The 19,580-nt window shown below is 37.0% G+C and overlaps 1 protein-coding gene across 1 annotated transcript; it reads left to right on the forward strand.

The window, feature by feature from the left end:
- The first annotated feature begins 815 nt into the window (after positions 1–815).
- nelfcd (negative elongation factor complex member C/D) lies at positions 816–17,228 on the forward strand. The gene is made up of 15 exons (XM_051706463.1): positions 816–956; positions 1,496–1,608; positions 1,734–1,843; positions 2,267–2,376; positions 8,384–8,491; positions 8,593–8,745; positions 9,027–9,157; positions 9,249–9,414; positions 9,908–10,042; positions 10,163–10,302; positions 12,891–13,005; positions 13,159–13,254; positions 15,936–16,076; positions 16,200–16,329; positions 16,865–17,228. The coding sequence occupies exons 1-15, from the start codon at positions 900–902 to the stop codon at positions 16,897–16,899; spliced, it is 1,740 nt and encodes a 579-aa protein (XP_051562423.1). The 5' UTR covers positions 816–899; the 3' UTR covers positions 16,900–17,228.
- Positions 17,229–19,580: the final 2,352 nt, after the last annotated feature.

The raw sequence follows: 19,580 nt of genomic DNA on the forward strand, positions 1-19,580 counted from the left end.
TATGATTAAAGAACATATTTCACATCAGCAGTAAAATCTAATAACACTGGTATCATAAATTGTGCCGCTTTACTCCAAAGTACGCCAAATTTACCCGGCTTGCATAGCTAACGCGCATGCGCGTTCTCTAGTTGCTCGGCAATGTCTGTATCTAAAAGGTGATTGGCTCTTTTACCTGTAAAGGCGGGACTTCCTTTTCTACATCCGTTGACCGTTAAACTTGCCAATTTCTCCCATTCGTTTCAATGGAAGAGGACCGTCTCCGCAAAACTTTCTCTGCCGGGAGCGTTCAAAAGATGGCCGCCGAGTGGACCTGAAGGAAACTTTGCTTCCATTCACTCTCTGTGACGCTCTCAACGGTACATTGAACTGCAGCGTCACCTATTGGGCTGGATATATTCCTCAATTTACTCGCATTCATCGCCATCTGCTGGACATACATGCATCTGATATGACAGTGTGAATAACTACACGTAAAGGTAGTAACATGTAGTTAAAGTTACAATAGCGCCTGCTTTGAGAAATAACTTTAATTAATTATCTTTCAGTATGACTAAATGTTGTCGTACCCCAGAAATTCACTCCCTCATTCAGTTATAAGCGCTATAGGGATATATTTAACACTTATTTCATGAAATATTATCCAAATTAATGCTTTGTTTAAATGTTCAAATCGTTCTACATACAATAAATGTATGGAGACTTTGATAAGAATTTAACAAATGCATTTGTAGGACATACTTTCTCTGGCTCCATGCCAATCATGTGTTGCGTGTTAATTTCGCCAGTCCAGAAGGTGGCGCTCTTTTTCAATAGCACCTGTGTGCGCCGTTGGGTTTTCTCGCATTTATTTGGTAAACATTCGAACATACTGATAAAATAATTCATCTTTGCTCGCCATGGACGAAGAATACTACAACAATGCTGCAGAATGGGAGGGACAAGATGGCAATATGGTAGTTTAGTTAACATACACACAACAGACACCAACATAATGCATTTATGATCTGTTAAAACAGGTTTAAATCAGGCTAAACAGACTCTTTTCGAATTATGACAAATCTTCATTTAGTAGCGGCATATTATTTTAAAGTTTATTTTTTATAGCATAAACCAGACATTTCTCTAAGACCTTTTACGACATACTGCCCCTTACATAATAGTGTAGCATTACTATGGTATTTTGATATATACCACTGTACTTAAATTCATGCATCATAGTATTTACAAGGTACTCCAAGAAAACGGTCTATGGTAATGCCGTGGTACATGTCTAAAACATGTTAATAACATGGTGCATTTCAAATAAACCATGAAACTTTTGTACTTTTTGTAAACTTTATTACGTAATAGCATAGTGCTTTTTGTTAGTGTCAGTGTCTTCAGCTCGAGTTGCATGACTATTGTATTGCATTATGTTTTTGAGTACTTGAATTCTTGAGCAATATGTTGCTGGAGCTTGTATAAAATGATTCCCCTCTTTGTCTCACTCCAGGAGGATGGATTTGGGGATGCTGAGACTGATGGCAAAGTTCAGGAGGCGTGTCTGCAGAAATTCTCCAGTAGAGACTATATCATGGAGCCCACCGTATTTAACACCCTGAAAATGTAAGGATGATGAGGTTAACCTAAAGTGTCTGGTTGGTTTCGGAATTGTTGAAACTGATTTTGCTTTAAATTTTGTCATGCATCCAATAGGTGAGCCCAGGTATTTTTTGTCCCTTTCTCTGCAGGTATTTCCAGGCAGGTGGTTCACCTGAGCATGTCATCCAGCTGCTTTCAGAGAATTATTCTGCTGTTGCACAAACGGTGAATCTGCTGGCGGAGTGGCTCATACAGATGGGTAAGACACAACTACAAAGTGTATGCCACTAGTGTGACAAAAATCAATTTCAAAGTGCTTTGGTGCCATGACTATATTACAACACATCATTGCTAAAGAATCCATACAAATAACAGAAAAAAAAAAACTAGGACAGACATATAAGGTGCCAGTGGTTTTATAAACAAAACATAAATGAAATATACTCATTTTAAACTGTTAGTATTAGTATTAAATTTGTCACTAAATACATTTTTAAATAGATCCTTTATCAAGACATTAATGAATATTAAGAATATTGTGTTATACAGGTATACTTAGATGCATAGAAAATATGGTAATAAAGTCAAATATACTGTATATAAATAGGTTATCCTGCATGCTTTAAGACTTTAATTACAGAACTCTTCTTGACTCCCTATATATGTTTATTCTCTAATGTAGGAGTGGAACCCGCCCAGGTGCAGGAGCGTGTAGAGAATCATTTGAAGAGTCTCTTGATCAAACACTTTGACCCTCAAAAAGCAGATTCAATCTTCACCGTTGAGGGAGAGGTGAGTTATAAACATTCAGTGTTTCCTCGCTGTGATCAGAACTATTAACTTTACATTTTAGATTTGTAAGGTATGTTCTTCAGGGGCCGGTTGCACCAGCTATACGTACGTTACAACTTAACCTAGTTGTGGTGTAAATGGGCACTAAGTCACAATTTACATTTTTTGTGTAAATGTTTTTTTTTTTATTTGAGCGTTGCACCATTAAACTCAGGTAGGACGTAACTCTACATTTAAACTAAATATTTACGGAAGCCTCCGACCAGGAGCAATGGTTGGAATAAAAAATCAGACTGATATTTTATGTTTTACATGACAGGCATCAACCATTTCGACATACAGTATGATGTTGACATTTACACTCGTTTACATTTACGAGAGAAAAAACGACAACTTTCAAGCGGCTCTTCAGCATTAAACCATTCAAACAGTGCAGTTTTCAGGGTGTGTCGCCCGGTGTCAAGTTTCAACACATTCAAAATATAGATAGGATATTAAAATTAATAAATGTCTATTTTTCCAGCCTGTTGTATTAGTATTTATTTGTCACCCCTTATTTATTTTAGATGCAGTTCCTATATATTATTTACACAGAGCAAATATACTATTTATCAAATCTACTTTTATTACTTTTATTTGAATGGGGATATCATTTACTACAGCTGACAGTTACGTCAGCAAACAAGGTTTGAACATCAACCGTAACAAGATCAAACTAAAATTCACTGCTGTTTAACTCTTCTGTGTACAAATTTGAAGGCTTCTTATCGGATCAGTTAAGGTAAACGTCATATTATGTGACTACGCATCACTTTACAGAGAGCTTATGGTCTACTAGTTAAGTCTTGTCTTAAGAACAGGTGGTGCAACCAAATTAAGCACTGACGTAGTTACAAACTAACTAGTAGTTACTAAGCCCTTAGTGTGAACTTTACATCCTAACTTACGTGAGACCTTGCACACAGCTGGTGCAACCTTACCCAGATGTATAGTTTTCCTTTAAGGATTACTACAGTTGTTGTTTAGTATTTTTTAGTGCATTTGTGTTTTTTTTTTGTTTAATTTATTTTTTATCTTTTAGGGATTTGTACATTTGGTTTGTTTTGTTTTGACTTTATGGATTAGTATATATATATATATATTTTTTTTTTTTTATTTTTTTTTTAAGGTTTTCCTTTAAGGTGTAGTACATTTGTTTTATTTTTTTCCTTTAGGGATTTGTACATTTTTTTTATTATTTGGTTGTTTTAAAAAAAAAAAAAAAATTTCCGTTAAGGAATAGTACATTTGTTTTGTTTAGTTTTTTCTTTGGTTGTTATTGCATTTGTTTTTTTTGTTTGTTTTTCCTTTAAAGATTAGTACATTTATTTTATTTTTTCTATTAGGGATTTGTACATTTGTTTTGTTTAGTTTTTTCCTTTAGGAAATAATGCATGTAGTGGCTTTTGACAGAATTTGACACTACTCGAAGAAGATCAGAAAAAATCACTTTGCATTTATTAGATTACAGAAAATAACAAGGAAATAAAACAGTGTAGAAATAGTTGCTAGTAGTGATGTGACGGTCGACACCAATGCTTCGAAGCTTGTGTCGAAAAACCAACATATTTCACATTAACTAGGTTTCCATCCAAGGATTTTTTGACAAAAGGTGTAGTGCATTAAAAAGTTTACCAATATAGCTGATGGAAACGCAAACTATCACTAAAATTTAACAAGTGTCGACAAAATTTTTCCGTTTAACTCTAGCGCATAAACTCTATGTCGATACTTCAAATGTCACGAAAAACTGGTTTGGAAACACTTTTTGATGAGAATATTGCCATTAACACAAAAATATAGTGTCACATGACAGAATTTTCCCAATCGTTAGCGTGTGTTAATCATGACGACAAGGAATACATCCTTGAAAGTCAATTAATTGTACGTGCAGCATTACTCGCACTATGGACTGGTCTTAATGGCATACCTGCACAGATCCGATGCTGCAAACACATCTGTGTCATGACACTTCCAGGAGTGCCAACACAAATATCTCGTATCATGCACCTGTCATCGACAAGTGCACAGAGAACAAATGAATGGCCACTCTTTGTGATTAATTTAATCGTGATAGCCATCCGTTTATTTATTAAAATTGCTTTTCTATACCATTCAAAATAATAGAAGGCAGTCACGGAATTAGCCCACAATCCCGAAAAATATCATTTCTGTGCACAAAGATGTTTTAAATTAAAAATAAATACACAATACTAGGAGACAAGCATCAGTGTACTTTTTTTAGCCTAATTTTATAAAATTATTGTTTAGCTTTTGAAAAAATGCCAGCAAAATTTCCTGTATTAAATTAAATAAATTACCAAACGAAAAAATAATATTGTTAGGCCTGTATAATTGCCTTTTTTTTTTCTCCCCTATTTGGAATGCCCAATTCCCAATGCGCTCTAAGTCCTCGTGGTGGTGTAGTGACTCGCCTCAATCCAGGTGGCAGAGGACGAATCTCAGTTGCCTCCGCGTCTGAGACCGTCAATCCGCGCATCTTATCACGTGGCTTGTTGAGCACGTTACCGCAGAGACATTTACATTTATTCATTTGGCAGATGCTTTTATCCAAAGCGACTTACAAAAGAGGAAAACGTAAGCAAATCATCTTAAGGAGACAGTGGTACGAAAAGTGCCATATTACAAAGTTTCACTAGCATCAGAATAGTATTCAAAACAGATTCAAGTGCAACAAGGAATTTTTTTTTTTTAAAGTGACTGGTTAAGTGCTCATGGAAAAGATGTGTTTTTAGCCGTTTTTTGAAGACAAAGTGAGTCAGCTTCACGGATGGAGTTGGGAATGTCATTCCACCAATGTGGTATGATGAAGCCGAAAGTCCAGGAAAGTGTTTTGGTACCACAAGGTGACGCTCCTTAGCCGACCGCAGGCTTCTAGTGGGCACGTAGCTCTGCATAAATGATTTTAGGTATGCTGGAGCAGACTGAGGAACCCCAGTAAGTAGCTGATGTGGCTTGGACACCTCACCTCTCCAGGCTGCCTTGAAGGACCTACCTGAGAGATAGGAATTAAACCAGTCAAGCACAGTTCCTGTGATGCCCAGCGAAGAGAGGGTGGAGAGTAGGATCTGATGGTTGACTGTGTCGAAGGCTGCAGAAAGGTCCAGTAGAATCAGGACAGATGATCTTGATTCAGCTTTCGCCTGTCTCAGCGACTCAGTGACAGACAGCAGGGCAGTCTCTGTGGACTGTCCACTTTTGATGCCTGACTGATTGTCATCCAGCAGCTTGTTCTGTGAGAGACAGGCAGAGATTTGATTGAAAACTGCCCTTTCAAGTGTTTTTGTCATGAATGGGATGAGAGAGACTGGTCTGTTTGTGTGGGGTTAAGTGTGGGTTTCTTTAGCAGCGGGGTTACTCGAGCCTGCTTAAATGTAGTGGGTAAAGTGCCTGTAAGTTGAGATGTGTTAATTATGCGAGTGAGTGCAGGTAAGATGGACGGAGAGATGGCCTGGAGAAGGTGAGAAGGAATGGGGTCAAGGGAATGGGTGGTGGGGTGGTTGGAAAGGAGGAGTTTAGAGACCTCAGTGTCAGTCAGAGGAGAGAACAAAGAGACAGAGGAGTTGAATACAGGAGATGGGTGTTTGACAGGGTGTGGTGCTGAGAATGTATTGCTGATGGTTGTAACCTTGTTAGTAAAAAATGTGGCCAAGACATCTGCTGTCAGTGATGTGTCAGGTGGTGGAGGAGGAGGGCAGAGAAGTGTGTTGAATGTTCCAAACAAGCTGCGAGTGTCTGTGGTGCTGTTGATCTTGTTCTGGTAGTAGGAAGTTTTTGCAGATTTAACGTTTTCTGAAAAAGTTGCAAGCAGAGACTGATACTTACCTAGATCTGTTAGATCTTTAGATTTCCTCCATCTCCTCTCAGCTGCCCTGAGGTCAGTCCGATGTTCACAAAGGACGTCAGAGAGCCAGGGGCTGGGTGGTGTAGTACGTGCTGGCCTTGAGGAGAGAGGACAGATGTTGTCTAGACAGGTTGTTAAAGTAGAGCTTAGTGTGTCTGTGGCAGTGTTTACATCAAGGGTGGAAAATACATTTTGTGTGGGAAGAGAGGTAGAGACAGCAGTGGAAAGGCTAGAGGGTGAAAGAGAACGGAGGTTATGGCGAAAGGAAACCAAAGGCGTGTGGAGGCTTCACGTTATTCTCCGCGGCATCCTCGCACAACTCACCATGCACCCCACCGAGAGCGAGAACCACGCATTATAGCAACCACGAGGAGGTTACCCCATGTGACTCTACCCTCCCTAGCAACCGGGCCAATTTGGTTGCTTAGGAGACCTGGCTGGAGTCACTCAGCACGCCCTGAATTCGAACTTGTGACTCCAGGGGTGGTAGTCAGCGTCAATACTCGCTGAGCTGCCCAGGCCCATAATTCCCTTTTCTTTACACAAACTTAAATTACCCCGTTCTGTAGACAAAAAAAGTAGGCTGAATGACATTCACAGGATGTTCTACACTTGGAACTACACATGTTCCAAGACTATAAACTATCAGAACTATTTGTCCAATGCTGAGTTCACTTTCAGAATACGAGCTTTTGAACATTTTAAAACTTTTAAATATTTTAAATTTAACCCTCTTTACCTCGGATCGCATTTGCTTAGCTTCTTCAGAAAATGTAAATTGCATTATGACACTAAATTAATTTAATATACTCCCCCTTTCCACATCACTTCCTGTTTAAAATGGTTGCCTACAGGGAAAAAAAAGCAGGTGCAATGCATTCTATCTACCACAGGGGGAGCACCAAAAACTAAGTTAAACAAACCATATAATAAAGAAATTTATAAATTATAATCATTCCTCTATATATATATAACTTTATGGCTCTTACAGTTTTTTTTCCTTTAGGGATTAGCATAATTGTTTTGTTTAGTTTTTTTATTTAGGGATTAGTGCAGTTGTTTATTTTTTTATTTAGGGATAAGTGCAGTTGTTTAGTTTTATATTTAGGGATTAGTGCAGTTGTTTAGTTTTATATTTAGGGATTAGTGCAGTTGTTTATTTTTTTATTTAGGGATTAGTGCAGTTGTTTATTTATTTTTTTATTTAGGGATTAGTGCAGTTTAGTTTTTATTTAGGGATTAGTGCAGTTGTTTAGTTTTTTATTTAGGGATTAGTGCAGTTGTTTATTTTTTTATTTAGGGATTAGTGCAGTTGTTTAGTTTTTTTATTTAGGGATTAGTGCAGTTGTTTATTTATTTTTTTATTTAGGGATTAGTGCAGTTGTTTGTTTATTTTTTTATTTAGGGATAAGTGCAGTTGTTTAGTTTTATATTTAGGGATTAGTGCAGTTGTTTAGTTTTTATATTTAGGGATTAGTGCAGTTGTTTAGTTTTTATATTTAGGGATTAGCATATTTGTTGTTTATTTTTACCTTTAGGGATTAGCATATTTGTTTTGTTTTTTCTTTAGGGATACATACATTTTCTTTGTTTAGTATTTTTCTTTAGGGAATATTGTATTTGTTTTGTTTAGTTTTTTCCTTTGGGGATTAGTACATTTTTTTTTTTTTTTTTTTTTTTTTTTCCTTTAGGTATTAGTGTATTTGTTTGGTTTTTCCTTTAGGGTTAGTATATATATATATATATATATATATATATATATATATATATATATATATGTGTGTGTATATATATAATTCTTTTTTTTTTTTTTTTTTTTTTTTTTTTTAGTACGTATGTTTTTGTTTTCTTCTTTTGGTAGTAATTACAAAGGTTTATACACTCTTATTCGTTATTTCCAAAAGCTGCACTTGTCAGAAATGGATGTTTACTTTGACTCTCTGTCTTTGTATTCGCATCTTTGTATGTGTGAAGTTCCTTTCTCTGTTGTTAATATTTTATGTACTGTATGGATTTGTAATATAATTATGTCTTTCAGTAAGCAATTGTTTAAATTTAAAATGAGCTGATCATATAAATGTTAATAATATTCCTCCCTGCTAGACGCCAGCATGGTTGGAACAGATGATAGCACACACAACATGGAGAGATCTGTTCTACAAACTAGCTGAAGCCCATCCAGATTGCTTGATGCTCAACTTCACTGTTAAGGTAAAGGAGCACCCTAGTGAGGGCTGAAGACAGTAAATGATAATCATATAGCTGAAGTGCCATTTAATAGTGGTAGTGCATTTCTTGTTTGTTGTATGTAGTTGATTTCAGATGCAGGATATCAAGGAGAGATCACAAGTGTGTCCACAGCCTGCCAACAGTTGGAGGTTTTCTCCAGGGTCCTACGAACCTCCCTCGCCACACTCCTAGATGGAGGAGAACAGAACCTGGAGAAAAATCTGCCCGAATTTGCGGTGAGTATCACTGAAACATGATGGGTTGTTGGAATTAACCAAAACAACAGCAAGATCAAAGTGCACAGCAAAAAAAAACACATGTACATATACACAAGGCAGAAATGCATGAGATTCTGTCACATAGTTTATATTCATAATGAAAAGAAGCACACATTAAATATACCTTGTTTTTTTTTTTTTTTAACAAAGTCTCCTTCATTTTAAGAAATTGATTGAAACTAAAATAGTTTTCATCTCATTTGTGTGTATTTTGTTATTTTGTTGTTTATTTTGAGCAGAAGATGGTGTGCCATGGTGAGCACACGTACTTGTTTGCTCAGGCCATGATGTCTATCCTCGCTCAGGAGGAGCAGGGTGGCTCAGCTATGCGCCGCATTGGACAGGAAGTACAGAAATATGCCCACGAGAGGTACATCAAACAATGTGTAACATTGTGTTATTTATTAATTCGATAATATTTAATACATAACCAAGTAATTTTTTTGGATTGTTGTATTTAGGGGACACGATGCCAGTCAAATCACATTAGCACTGGGCACAGCTGCAGCATACCCGCGTGCATGCCAGGCTCTTGGTGCCATGCTGTCTAAAGGTGCTCTAAACCCTGCAGACATCACAGTCCTTTTCAAGATGTTCAGCAGCATGGATCCACCTCCTGTAGAGCTGGTATATGTCTACTTCAACCCTCGTTTTCATCTAACCCATTTAAAGAGTTCTTTCAAGGGTTGTCAAAGATTACGAAGAACTGGCTAGTTGGTATCAGAATGTGTTTTTCCACTTTTACAAATGCAATTATTAGGGTTGCTTTTCCTGAAGGGTCCAGTAAGGAACTCTTGTAATTTCACATTTTACACCTTCATAGATTGCACTTCATTGAAGTGCTTTCATACTTACTGATTTTAGTTAAACCTTCACAATGTACAGGACTGTAAACACAAGCTTCTGTAGAATACCACTGTATCTGTCATTATGAAACTCTTGTCTCTCACAAGTTTATTTAGATTATATCCACGCATGGACTATCAATATGTCATAAATGCACACAAATCTACTATATATCTTGCATTATAGCTACTTAATTTCCCCACAGTTAACAAAAACCCAAAGGGAAGTGTGGTACACAACTGACGTAAACCAAACTCCTCTTCTCTATATGTAGATTAGAGTTCCTGCCTTCTTGGACCTGTTCATGCTGTCACTTTTTAAACCAGGAGCTAAAATTAACCAGGACCATAAACACAAATATATCCACATCTTAGCTTATGCAGCTAGTGTTGTGGAAACTTGGAAAAAGGTATGAATTTAGCTTGTATATTTAAAAACATGTATTTTTAAATACATGTATTTTGTCAGTATATCGGTCCATTAAAGACAATAGTTATGGTGGGTTACATTAACTATCTCTTATTTCTAGAACAAGCGTGTGAATATAAATAAGGATGAGCTGAAGTCCACCTCTAAGGCCATCGAGACTGTTCATAATCTCTGCTGCAATGAAAATAAAGGAGCTACAGAGCTAGTAGCAGAACTCGGCACATTATACCAGTGCATCAGGTACGAACATACACATAGATTCTATTCTTATATACAGTACAGTATTTAATGCTTTTGCATGTAAATGCTAAAAGCATGCTGTTGGACTTTTTTCATGACTTTGCTGTCTGAGACAAAACAATCTGAGATCATAAAAGACTAAATTGTCTTTGCATGTGTGTCATGCTTGTAGACAGACGTTTAATTACCTTTGCAATTAATCTTAGCCTTCGATGGAGTTCAGAATTGTTATGCCACATTTGTGCAGTGTGACTGCTCCAATGCTCAGTTGTGGCCAAAGTTTTAGCTCACATTGTACAATTTGACAAGCAATAATTGTAGAAAACAGCAAAAATCTCACAAAGTTTAAAGCATGCATGTATTATATTTTATGTATTACAAAATGTGTCTTTGTTTTTTATATTATATATTAAATTATACAGTTGTGCTTAAAAGTTTGCATTCCCTTGGAGAATTGGTAATATATGTACCATTTTTAAAGAAAACAAGAGTGAGCAGGCAAAACACATTTCTTTTATTTCTTATGAGATTCATATTCAACTGTAGGTTATAACAGAATGGCACAATCATAAAACAAAACATGGCAACAAAGAAAAAAATGAAATGACCCCTGTTCAAAAGTCTGCATACCCTTAGTTCTTAATACTGTGTATTGCCCCCTTTAGCATCAATGACAGTGTGCAGTCTTTTGTAATAGTTGTCTATGAGGCCCCAAATTCTTGCAGGTGGTATAGCTGCCCATTCGTCTTGGCAAAATGCCTCCAGGTCATGCAATGTCTTTGGTCGTATTGCATGAACCACACGTTTGAGATCTCCCCAGAGTGGCTCGATGATATTAAGGTCAGGAGACTGTGATGGCCACTCCAGAACCTTCACCTTTTTCTGCTGTAACCACTGGAGGGTCAACTTGGCCTTGTGCTTAGGGTCATTGACATGCTGGAAAGTCCAAGAGTGTCCTATGTGCAGCTCTCGTACAGAAGAATGCAAATTGTCTGCCTGTATTTTCTGATAACATGCTGCATTCATCTTGCCATCAATTTTCACAAGATACCCCGTGCCTTTAGAGCTCACCGCCCCCCCCCCCCCCTCCCAAAACATCAGTGAGCCACCACCATGCTTCACAGTGGGGATGGTATTCTTTTCACTATAGGCCTTGTTGACCCCTCTCCAAACATAGCACTTATGGTTGTGACCATAAAGCTCTATTTTGGTCTCGTCACTCCAAATTACAGTGTGCCAGAAGCTTTGAGGCGTGTCAAGGTGTTGTCGGGCATATTGCAACCGGGCTTTTTTGTGGCATTGGCGACTCAATCATGCAGCTTATTTTTGTTCAAGTATCGTCATATTATGTTCTTTGAAACAACCACACCGTCTTTTTCCAGAGCAGCCTGTATTTCTCGTGAGGTTACTTGTGGGTTTTTCTTTGTATCCCGAACAATTCTTCTGGCAGTTGTGGCTGAAATCTTTCTTGGTCTATCTGACCGTGGCTTGGTATCAAGAGATCCCTGAATTTTCCACTTCTTAATAAGTGATTGAACAGTACTGACTGGCATTTTCAAGGCTTTGGATATCTTTTTATATCCTTTTCCATCTTTATAAAGTTCCATTACCTTGTTACACAGGTCTTTTGACAGTTCTTTTCTGCTATCTAGCCTGCTCAGTGCATCCACGTGAGAGCTAACAAACTCATTGACTATTTATACACAGACACTAATTGCAATTTAAAAAGCCACAGGTGTGGGAAATTAACCTTTAATTGTCATTTAAACCTGTGTATGTCACCTTGTGTGTCTGTAAAAAGGCCAAACATTCAAGGGTATGCAAACTTTTGATCAGGGCCATTTGGGTGATTTCTGTTAAAAAGAGCCAAACAACTATGTAATAATAAATGGCTTCATATGATCACCATCCTTAAATAAAAGACAGTTTTTTTGCATGATCAGTCATATTTTCAAAATCAATGCCAAAATTTTACAATTTTTGCCAGGGTATGCAAACTTTTGAGCACAACTGTATATTGTTTATATATATATATATATATATATATATATATAACTGTGTGTGTGTACATTTATTTTGTTAAGAATTTTCCTTTAGGGATTAGTGTATTTGTTTTGTTTAGTATTGTTTTTCTTTAGGGATAAGTACATTTGTACTGATTAGTGTTTTTCTTTAGGGATCTGTGTATTTGTTTTGTTTAGTTTTTTCCTTTAGGGATTAGTGCATTTGTTTTGTGCCCAGACAAAACAGTTTGAGACAGATCATGAAAGACGATATTGTCTCTCGGACTGCTTAGTGTGACATGCTTGCAGATGGCCGATTAATTGCCTTTGCAATGAATCTTATCCTTCCATGGAGTTCAGAATTGTTATGCACATTTATGAAGTGTGACTGCTCCAGTGATCAATTGTTTTAGCTAACATTGTACAATTTGACAACCAACAATTGTAAAAGACAGCAAAAATTGCACAAAGTTCAAACACATGCCTGTATTGTATTTTATGTATTACAAAATGTGTCTGTTTTTTTTAATTAGATATTGTTTTCTTGGTACTTAATGTATATTTGATTATAACTGTGTGTGTCAGGTTTCCAGTGGTAGCAATGGGCGTGTTGAAGTGGGTTGACTGGACGGTATCTGAGCCTCGTTACTTCCAGCTACAGACGGATCACACACCTGTTCATTTAGCTCTACTGGACGAGGTAACCCTAACCTCTGTATCACACCTTTACATTATAGTTTAAACTGGCATGTAGCCAGACAGTGCTCAAAATTTGTTTTATATGCCACTGACAGTGTGATACCAATCAGCCATATTTAAAGAGTGAATGTGTGTGTTTGTGTTTATTTCTCAGATCAGCACATGCCATCAGCTTCTTCATCCTCAGGTTTTGCAGTTGCTCGTAAAACTGTTTGAGACAGAACACTCACAGCTTGATGTCATGGAGCAGGTTTGTTAAAGACAATACCCTACAGAAATTACACAAGAATTAGTACACTTTACACAGTGATCCCATGGTCATGGAAAACCTGGAAATATCAGGGAGGACCGGAAAAGTCATGGAAATCAGTAAAATCTTTCTCCGCACTCTGAATATTGTTTTATTGCATTATTCCTCTTTTGTAAGTCGCTTTGGATAAAAGCATCTGCCAAATGAATAAATGTACAGGTGCATCTCAATAAATTAGAATGTCGTGGAAAAGTTCATTTATTTCAGTAATTCAACTCAAATTGTGAAACTCGTGTATTAAATAAATTCAATGCACACAGACTGAAGTAGTTTAAGTCTTTGGTTCTTTTAATTGTGATGATTTTGGCTCACATTTAACAAAAACCCACCAATTCACTATCTCAAAAAATTAGAATACATCATAAGACCAATAAAAAAAAACATTTTTAGCGAATTGTTGGCCTTCTGGAAAGTATGTTCATTTACTGTATATGTACTCAATACTTGGTAGGGGCTCCTTTTGCTTTAATTACTGCCTCAATTCGGCGTGGCATGGAGGTGATCAGTTTGTGGCACTGCTGAGGTGGTATGGAAGCCCAGGTTTCTTTGACAGTGGCCTTCAGCTCATCTGCATTTTTTGGTCTCTTGTTTCTCATTTTCCTCTTGACAATACCCCATAGATTCTCTATGGGGTTCAGGTCTGGTGAGTTTGCTGGCCAGTCAAGCACACCAACACCATGGTCATTTAACCAACTTTTGGTGCTTTTGGCAGTGTGGGCAGGTGCCAAATCCTGCTGGAAAATGAAATCGGCATCTTTAAAAAGCTGGTCAGCAGAAGGAAGCATGAAGTGCTCCAAAATTTCTTGGTAAACGGGTGCAGTGACTTTGGTTTTCAAAAAACACAATGGACCAACACCAGCAGATGACATTGCACCCCAAATCATCACAGGTTGTGGAAACTTAACACTGGACTTCAAGCAACTTGGGCTATGAGCTTCTCCACCCTTCCTCCAGACTCTAGGACCTTGGTTTCCAAATGAAATACAAAACTTGCTCTCATCTGAAAAGAGGACTTTGGACCACTGGGCAACAGTCCAGTTCTTCTTCTCCTTAGCCCAGGTAAGACGCCTCTGACGTTGTCTGTGGTTCAGGAGTGGCTTAACAAGAGGAATACGACAACTGTAGCCAAATTCCTTGACACGTCTGTGTGTGGTGGCTCTTGATGCCTTGACACCAGCCTCAGTCCATTCCTTGTGAAGTTCACCCAAATTCTTGAATCGATTTTGCTTGACAATCCTCATAAGGCTGCGGTTCTCTCGGTTGGTTGTGCATCTTTTTCTTCAACACTTTTTCCTTCCACTCAACTTTCTGTTAACATGCTTGGATACAGCACTCTGTGAACAGCCAGCTTCTTTGGCAATGAATGTTTGTGGCTTACCCTCCTTGTGAAGGGTGTCAATGATTGTCTTCTGGACAACTGTCAGATCAGCAGTCTTCCCCATGATTGTGTAGCCTAGTGAACCAAACTGAGAGACCATTTTGAAGGCTCTGGAAACCTTTGCAGGTGTTTTGAGTTGATTAGCTGATTGGCATGTCACCATATTCTAATTTTTTGAGATAGTGAATTGGTGGGTTTTTGTTAAATGTGAGCCAAAATCATCACAATTAAAAGAACCAAAGACTTAAACTACTTCAGTCTGTGTGTACTGAATTTATTTAATACACGAGTTTCACAATTTGAGTTGAATTACTGAAATAAATGAACTTTTCCACGACATTCTAATTTATTGAGATGCACCTGTATATGTAATATGCCTCACAACAGGGAAATACAAACGTTTCAGCCTTCCTCAGTAAGAGCTTTAGAGATTTTGGCCGATAAGTTTGTATTTATTCCCCTATGGTAAAATAATAAAAGAAACTTGTCTAGAGACATTTTTTGTCTAGAGTGCAAACCTTCTTTTATTTTTGTGAAAGCGTTTTGGTCTTAACATCTAAACTTGCTGGAAGAATGCAGTGACTACTTTTGCTTAATTAATAATATCTTAAAAAGACATGGACAGGGCGGGAAGTTTTTTGTTTTCTGAAATAGTTTTGTGTTCCCCTACAATAAGTTTTGCGTTCCCTCGCAATAAATTTACCATGGTTTTACTGTAGTAACCATATTTTAACCTTGATATTCGTAGTAAAACCATATTAATAATACAGGAAAATTAAAACTAATTTTGTGGTTATGGTTTTACTATAAATACCATGGTAACCACAAGAATTACCAAGGTTAATCTATAGTAAAACCATGGTTACTATTTGGATACAGTATACTGTATTAAAATCATGGTTTCTGCCAAAAAAAAAACAGGTTTACTTAACTTACTTTTCATAGTACTGCAATATTATTTTAGTAAAACCATGGTTTCCTACAAAACTATGGTTACCACTGTCTACAATATTACTATAGTAAAACCATAGTTAAACTATGGTATTTGTAGAGTAAAACTATAATAACCACAAAATTATGATTTTTATTAACATAGTTTTCGTTTCCCTGTATTATCACTATGGTTGACCTTTGAATATCATGGTTAAAATATGGTTACTGTAGTAAAAGCATGGTAAATTTAGTGCTCATATTCATTGCTCCAAAGCCTGACTTTTTCTTTTCTCCCATTTTTTTGTTTTAGCTGGAGCTCAAGAAGACCTTACTGGACCGTATGGTTCATCTGTTGAGTCGAGGTTATGTGCTTCCAGTGGTCAGCTACATCCGTAAATGTCTTGAGAAACTCAACACAGACATCTCACTCATCAGATACTTTGTTACAGAGGTGAGGCAAAGTTTTTAAAACGCGCTCATGAAAATCTCATGATAAACATCATTATCTAGTGCTTTATAAGCAGTTCATGGTTGGTTTTCTGAAGTCTTCTTCACTCTATTTCCTCTTGGACAGGTTCTAGATGTGATAACTCCTCCATACACCTCCGATTTTGTCCAGCTCTTTTTGCCCATCCTAGAAAACGACAGCATAGCGGGAACAATCCGCACTGAGGGAGAACATGACCCTGTGGCTGAGTTCATTGGTGAGATGTCAACAATCATTTATGAAATGGACAAATATCCCTAGTAAGAGGGAGAAATACTTAAGATGAGATTTGAATGGCACATAGTGTGATACAGTATCTGTATTTTCTATAAACATTATTATTATTAATGGAAATAGTGGTAAATTAAACACATTTAACTCAAATATGTAAAAATACAGCTGCAAAAAATGTATTAGGAGTAAAATTCGAATACTCAAATTTCAAGTATATTTAAATAGTTGAAAATTGTAGGCAAAGTGGTTTTTAGTGACACTTGGTTTGAAACGATGTCTAGTGTGAAAAGGACTATTTAAAAAAAAAAACATGGTAATTTGAGTCCTCCACATGCTTTTGGAATTAACATTACTGATTAATTGATTGTTAATTTTAATGACAATTTACTATGAAAATTGTCGTTCTTAAATTTCACTTTTCTCAGTTTAGTGATTGGGACACATCTGTGACATACAAAGCACTACATAATTCCTGTAGGACTTGCATCTTGATTTCTCCAATTTTCTATTTTTTTCAGCACACTGCAAGTCCAACTTCATCATGATGAACTGAGACCATCTTACCAAATTGCACCTTTGAAATTGGTGGGATCATTGAAAAGTGGACGGGTCTAACCATGAGACAAGACAAGAACGCTGTTTCACCAGATGGATGACCAATAGGAGTTTGGCCAATATTGAGGGTCATCAATTTCAGTGTACATATGTTTTTGTACTGACCTTATGAAACTAACAAAAAAGTTGACCTTCAATAAGAACGTAGAAAAAAAATTGTTTTTAGGTCACATCTCTCAAATTTAGCTTTGGAAACTATTTGTGATGTCGGTTTTTCTTTTTTGTATATTGAAATTGACTTTCTTTTATTAAAAATGATCGTACTAAGCCCATAGTGTCATCATTTCAAAAGCAGACAAGCCCTTGAAAGTCCCTTTCAAGGCAAGTCAGTTCATTAAAGTCTTAAACCGGGACATCTGGCGGGGGTAGGGTCGGGGGGTGGTGTCATTAAAATTACATTTTGTTTTTTATGTAGTACTGCCCTGAAGAAGCTGTTTTACATAACAGATACATATATTCCATGAGACAACTGAATTTACACAAATGATCCTGTTCAAAAGTTTACATTCTCTTGGTTCTTAACATGATGGATGTATTGCTTTCTTGATGAGCAATGACTGTGTGTAATTATTGTTCACAAGTCCCTATTTTGTCCTGAGGAGTGAAGCTGCCCCCTTTTCTTAAGAAACATCCCCCAACTACTGTACATTATTTGGTTTCCCAGCATCTTTTGCACATTTGAGTTCTTCCCAACAGTGGCTATATGCAGTGCTGGGTGGATTACTTGTGAATTGTAATCAGGTACTGATTACAAATTACATGACAAAAAAATGCAATCAAAAATGTAATCTTATAGGCATCTATGCACAACTCACCATGCACCCCACAGAGAGCGAGAACTGCATTATGGCAACCACAAGGAGGTTACCGCATGTGACTCTACCCTCCCTAGCAACTGGGCCAATTTGGTTGCTTAGGAGACCTGGCTGGAGTCACTCAGCACGCCCTGGATCTGAGCTCGCGACTCCAGGGGTGGTAGTCAGAGTCTTTACTCGCTGAGCTAACCAGGCCCCCAATAATATAGCTTTTTAATCATGTCTATGTTATTTTAATTGCATAAAACAATAGAAACATTACATGAACAAAAAGTAATGAACCTGAAATCAACAGCAATGACATTGCTAGGTCAAAGCTAACAGCTCAAAACTCTGACACTTATTTTTAACCCTTACTACTTCAAAATAGTCCATCACCTATTCGTTAGCTGAGGTGCATATCTTACTGTTGTAATGTAAATGGAGCACATGCTCAAAATGATCATCTGTGAGACTATTGCACTTCAGAGTAAGAATATGATATTGATATGAAAATGATCAATAAATTATTAACAATATACTGCCATTGCCTTGTTAATATGTAATCATGTAATCTATAAAAAAGTAACTGTAGTCTGATTGAGTATTTTAAAATGTAATCCAACTACAAGTACTTTACGTTTTGTAATCTGATTATGTAATCCATATTACATGTAATTTGATACTACCCAGCACTGGCTATGTGATACTGACATCCAGCTTTTCACACTTGAGGGAATACACAACCATTACAAAAGGTGCAAACATTCATTGATGCTCAAGAAGGCAACACGAAACAAAAGGATGCAAACTTTTGAACAGGATGATGTGTAAATTAAATGTTGTGTTATGTAACTTCTGAAGGGCAGTACTACATAAAAACATGATCTTTTATTATATTTGTCTACATTCTGAAAGGGGTGTGAAACTTCTGCACTTAACTGTATATATAGTTTGTGAAAATGTATATATTATTTTTCGTGATTTAACCACATTTTAGCTTTTTTTTTTTTTTTTTTTTATGTACAAATTCCATGTAGTCTATTCTATCCATATGATATCATATTGCATATGTAATTATGAAATGTCATGTCAGGTACACATTTTAACACAAAATTCACAACATTGGAACCTAAAATTCAAAATACCATCCCCATATCTCAACATTTAAGAGCTTGTACTATGTAAAAATGCAATGTAGCTGAACGTGACATTCTCTGATTTACCTCCATGGTCGTGGGGAAATGAACATTCACGGTTACAGCAAAACACATCGTTTACATGTTCACGTGTCACGCGAAGAACTGGATCGGCTTCTTTCATCTCGTTGTTGAAAACGCATTTTAATGTGGGTATTTCTAACTTGCGCTGACTGAGAGAATGACAAAGAGTAACTGCTTGTTTTTATTATTTGGGGGGGGGGGGGGGGTTATCTCCCCCCATCCCCACCAGAATCTACACCCCTGTGTCAAGGTAACCAGATACATTTCAGCTGTTTTGCTGGAAGACTAGAATGAAGCTGAAATGTATTGTCAAATCAACCGGTGACACAAATAAATTGCTTCTCTTCTCTGCAAAGGATACCAGATACAATAACGAGAAGGACAATCAGGATATTTAATGTAAGAAGAAAAAAATTCTGTGACCCTACCAGCTGAACCAGGACATAATTAAGTTTTTTAGAAAACTATCAGGACACCTGGGCACACCGCTTAAAACCAGGACTGTCCCGGGACGTATGGTCACCCTACCCACAATGCACCGTAAAAATCAGGGAGCTTTGTTGCTCACTATGTTACCTTACCGGAAACGTCATTCAAACTAT

The sequence above is a fragment of the Myxocyprinus asiaticus genome, chromosome 9 (assembly GCF_019703515.2).
Source record: "Myxocyprinus asiaticus isolate MX2 ecotype Aquarium Trade chromosome 9, UBuf_Myxa_2, whole genome shotgun sequence".
Classification (NCBI taxonomy): Eukaryota; Metazoa; Chordata; class Actinopteri; order Cypriniformes; family Catostomidae; genus Myxocyprinus; species Myxocyprinus asiaticus.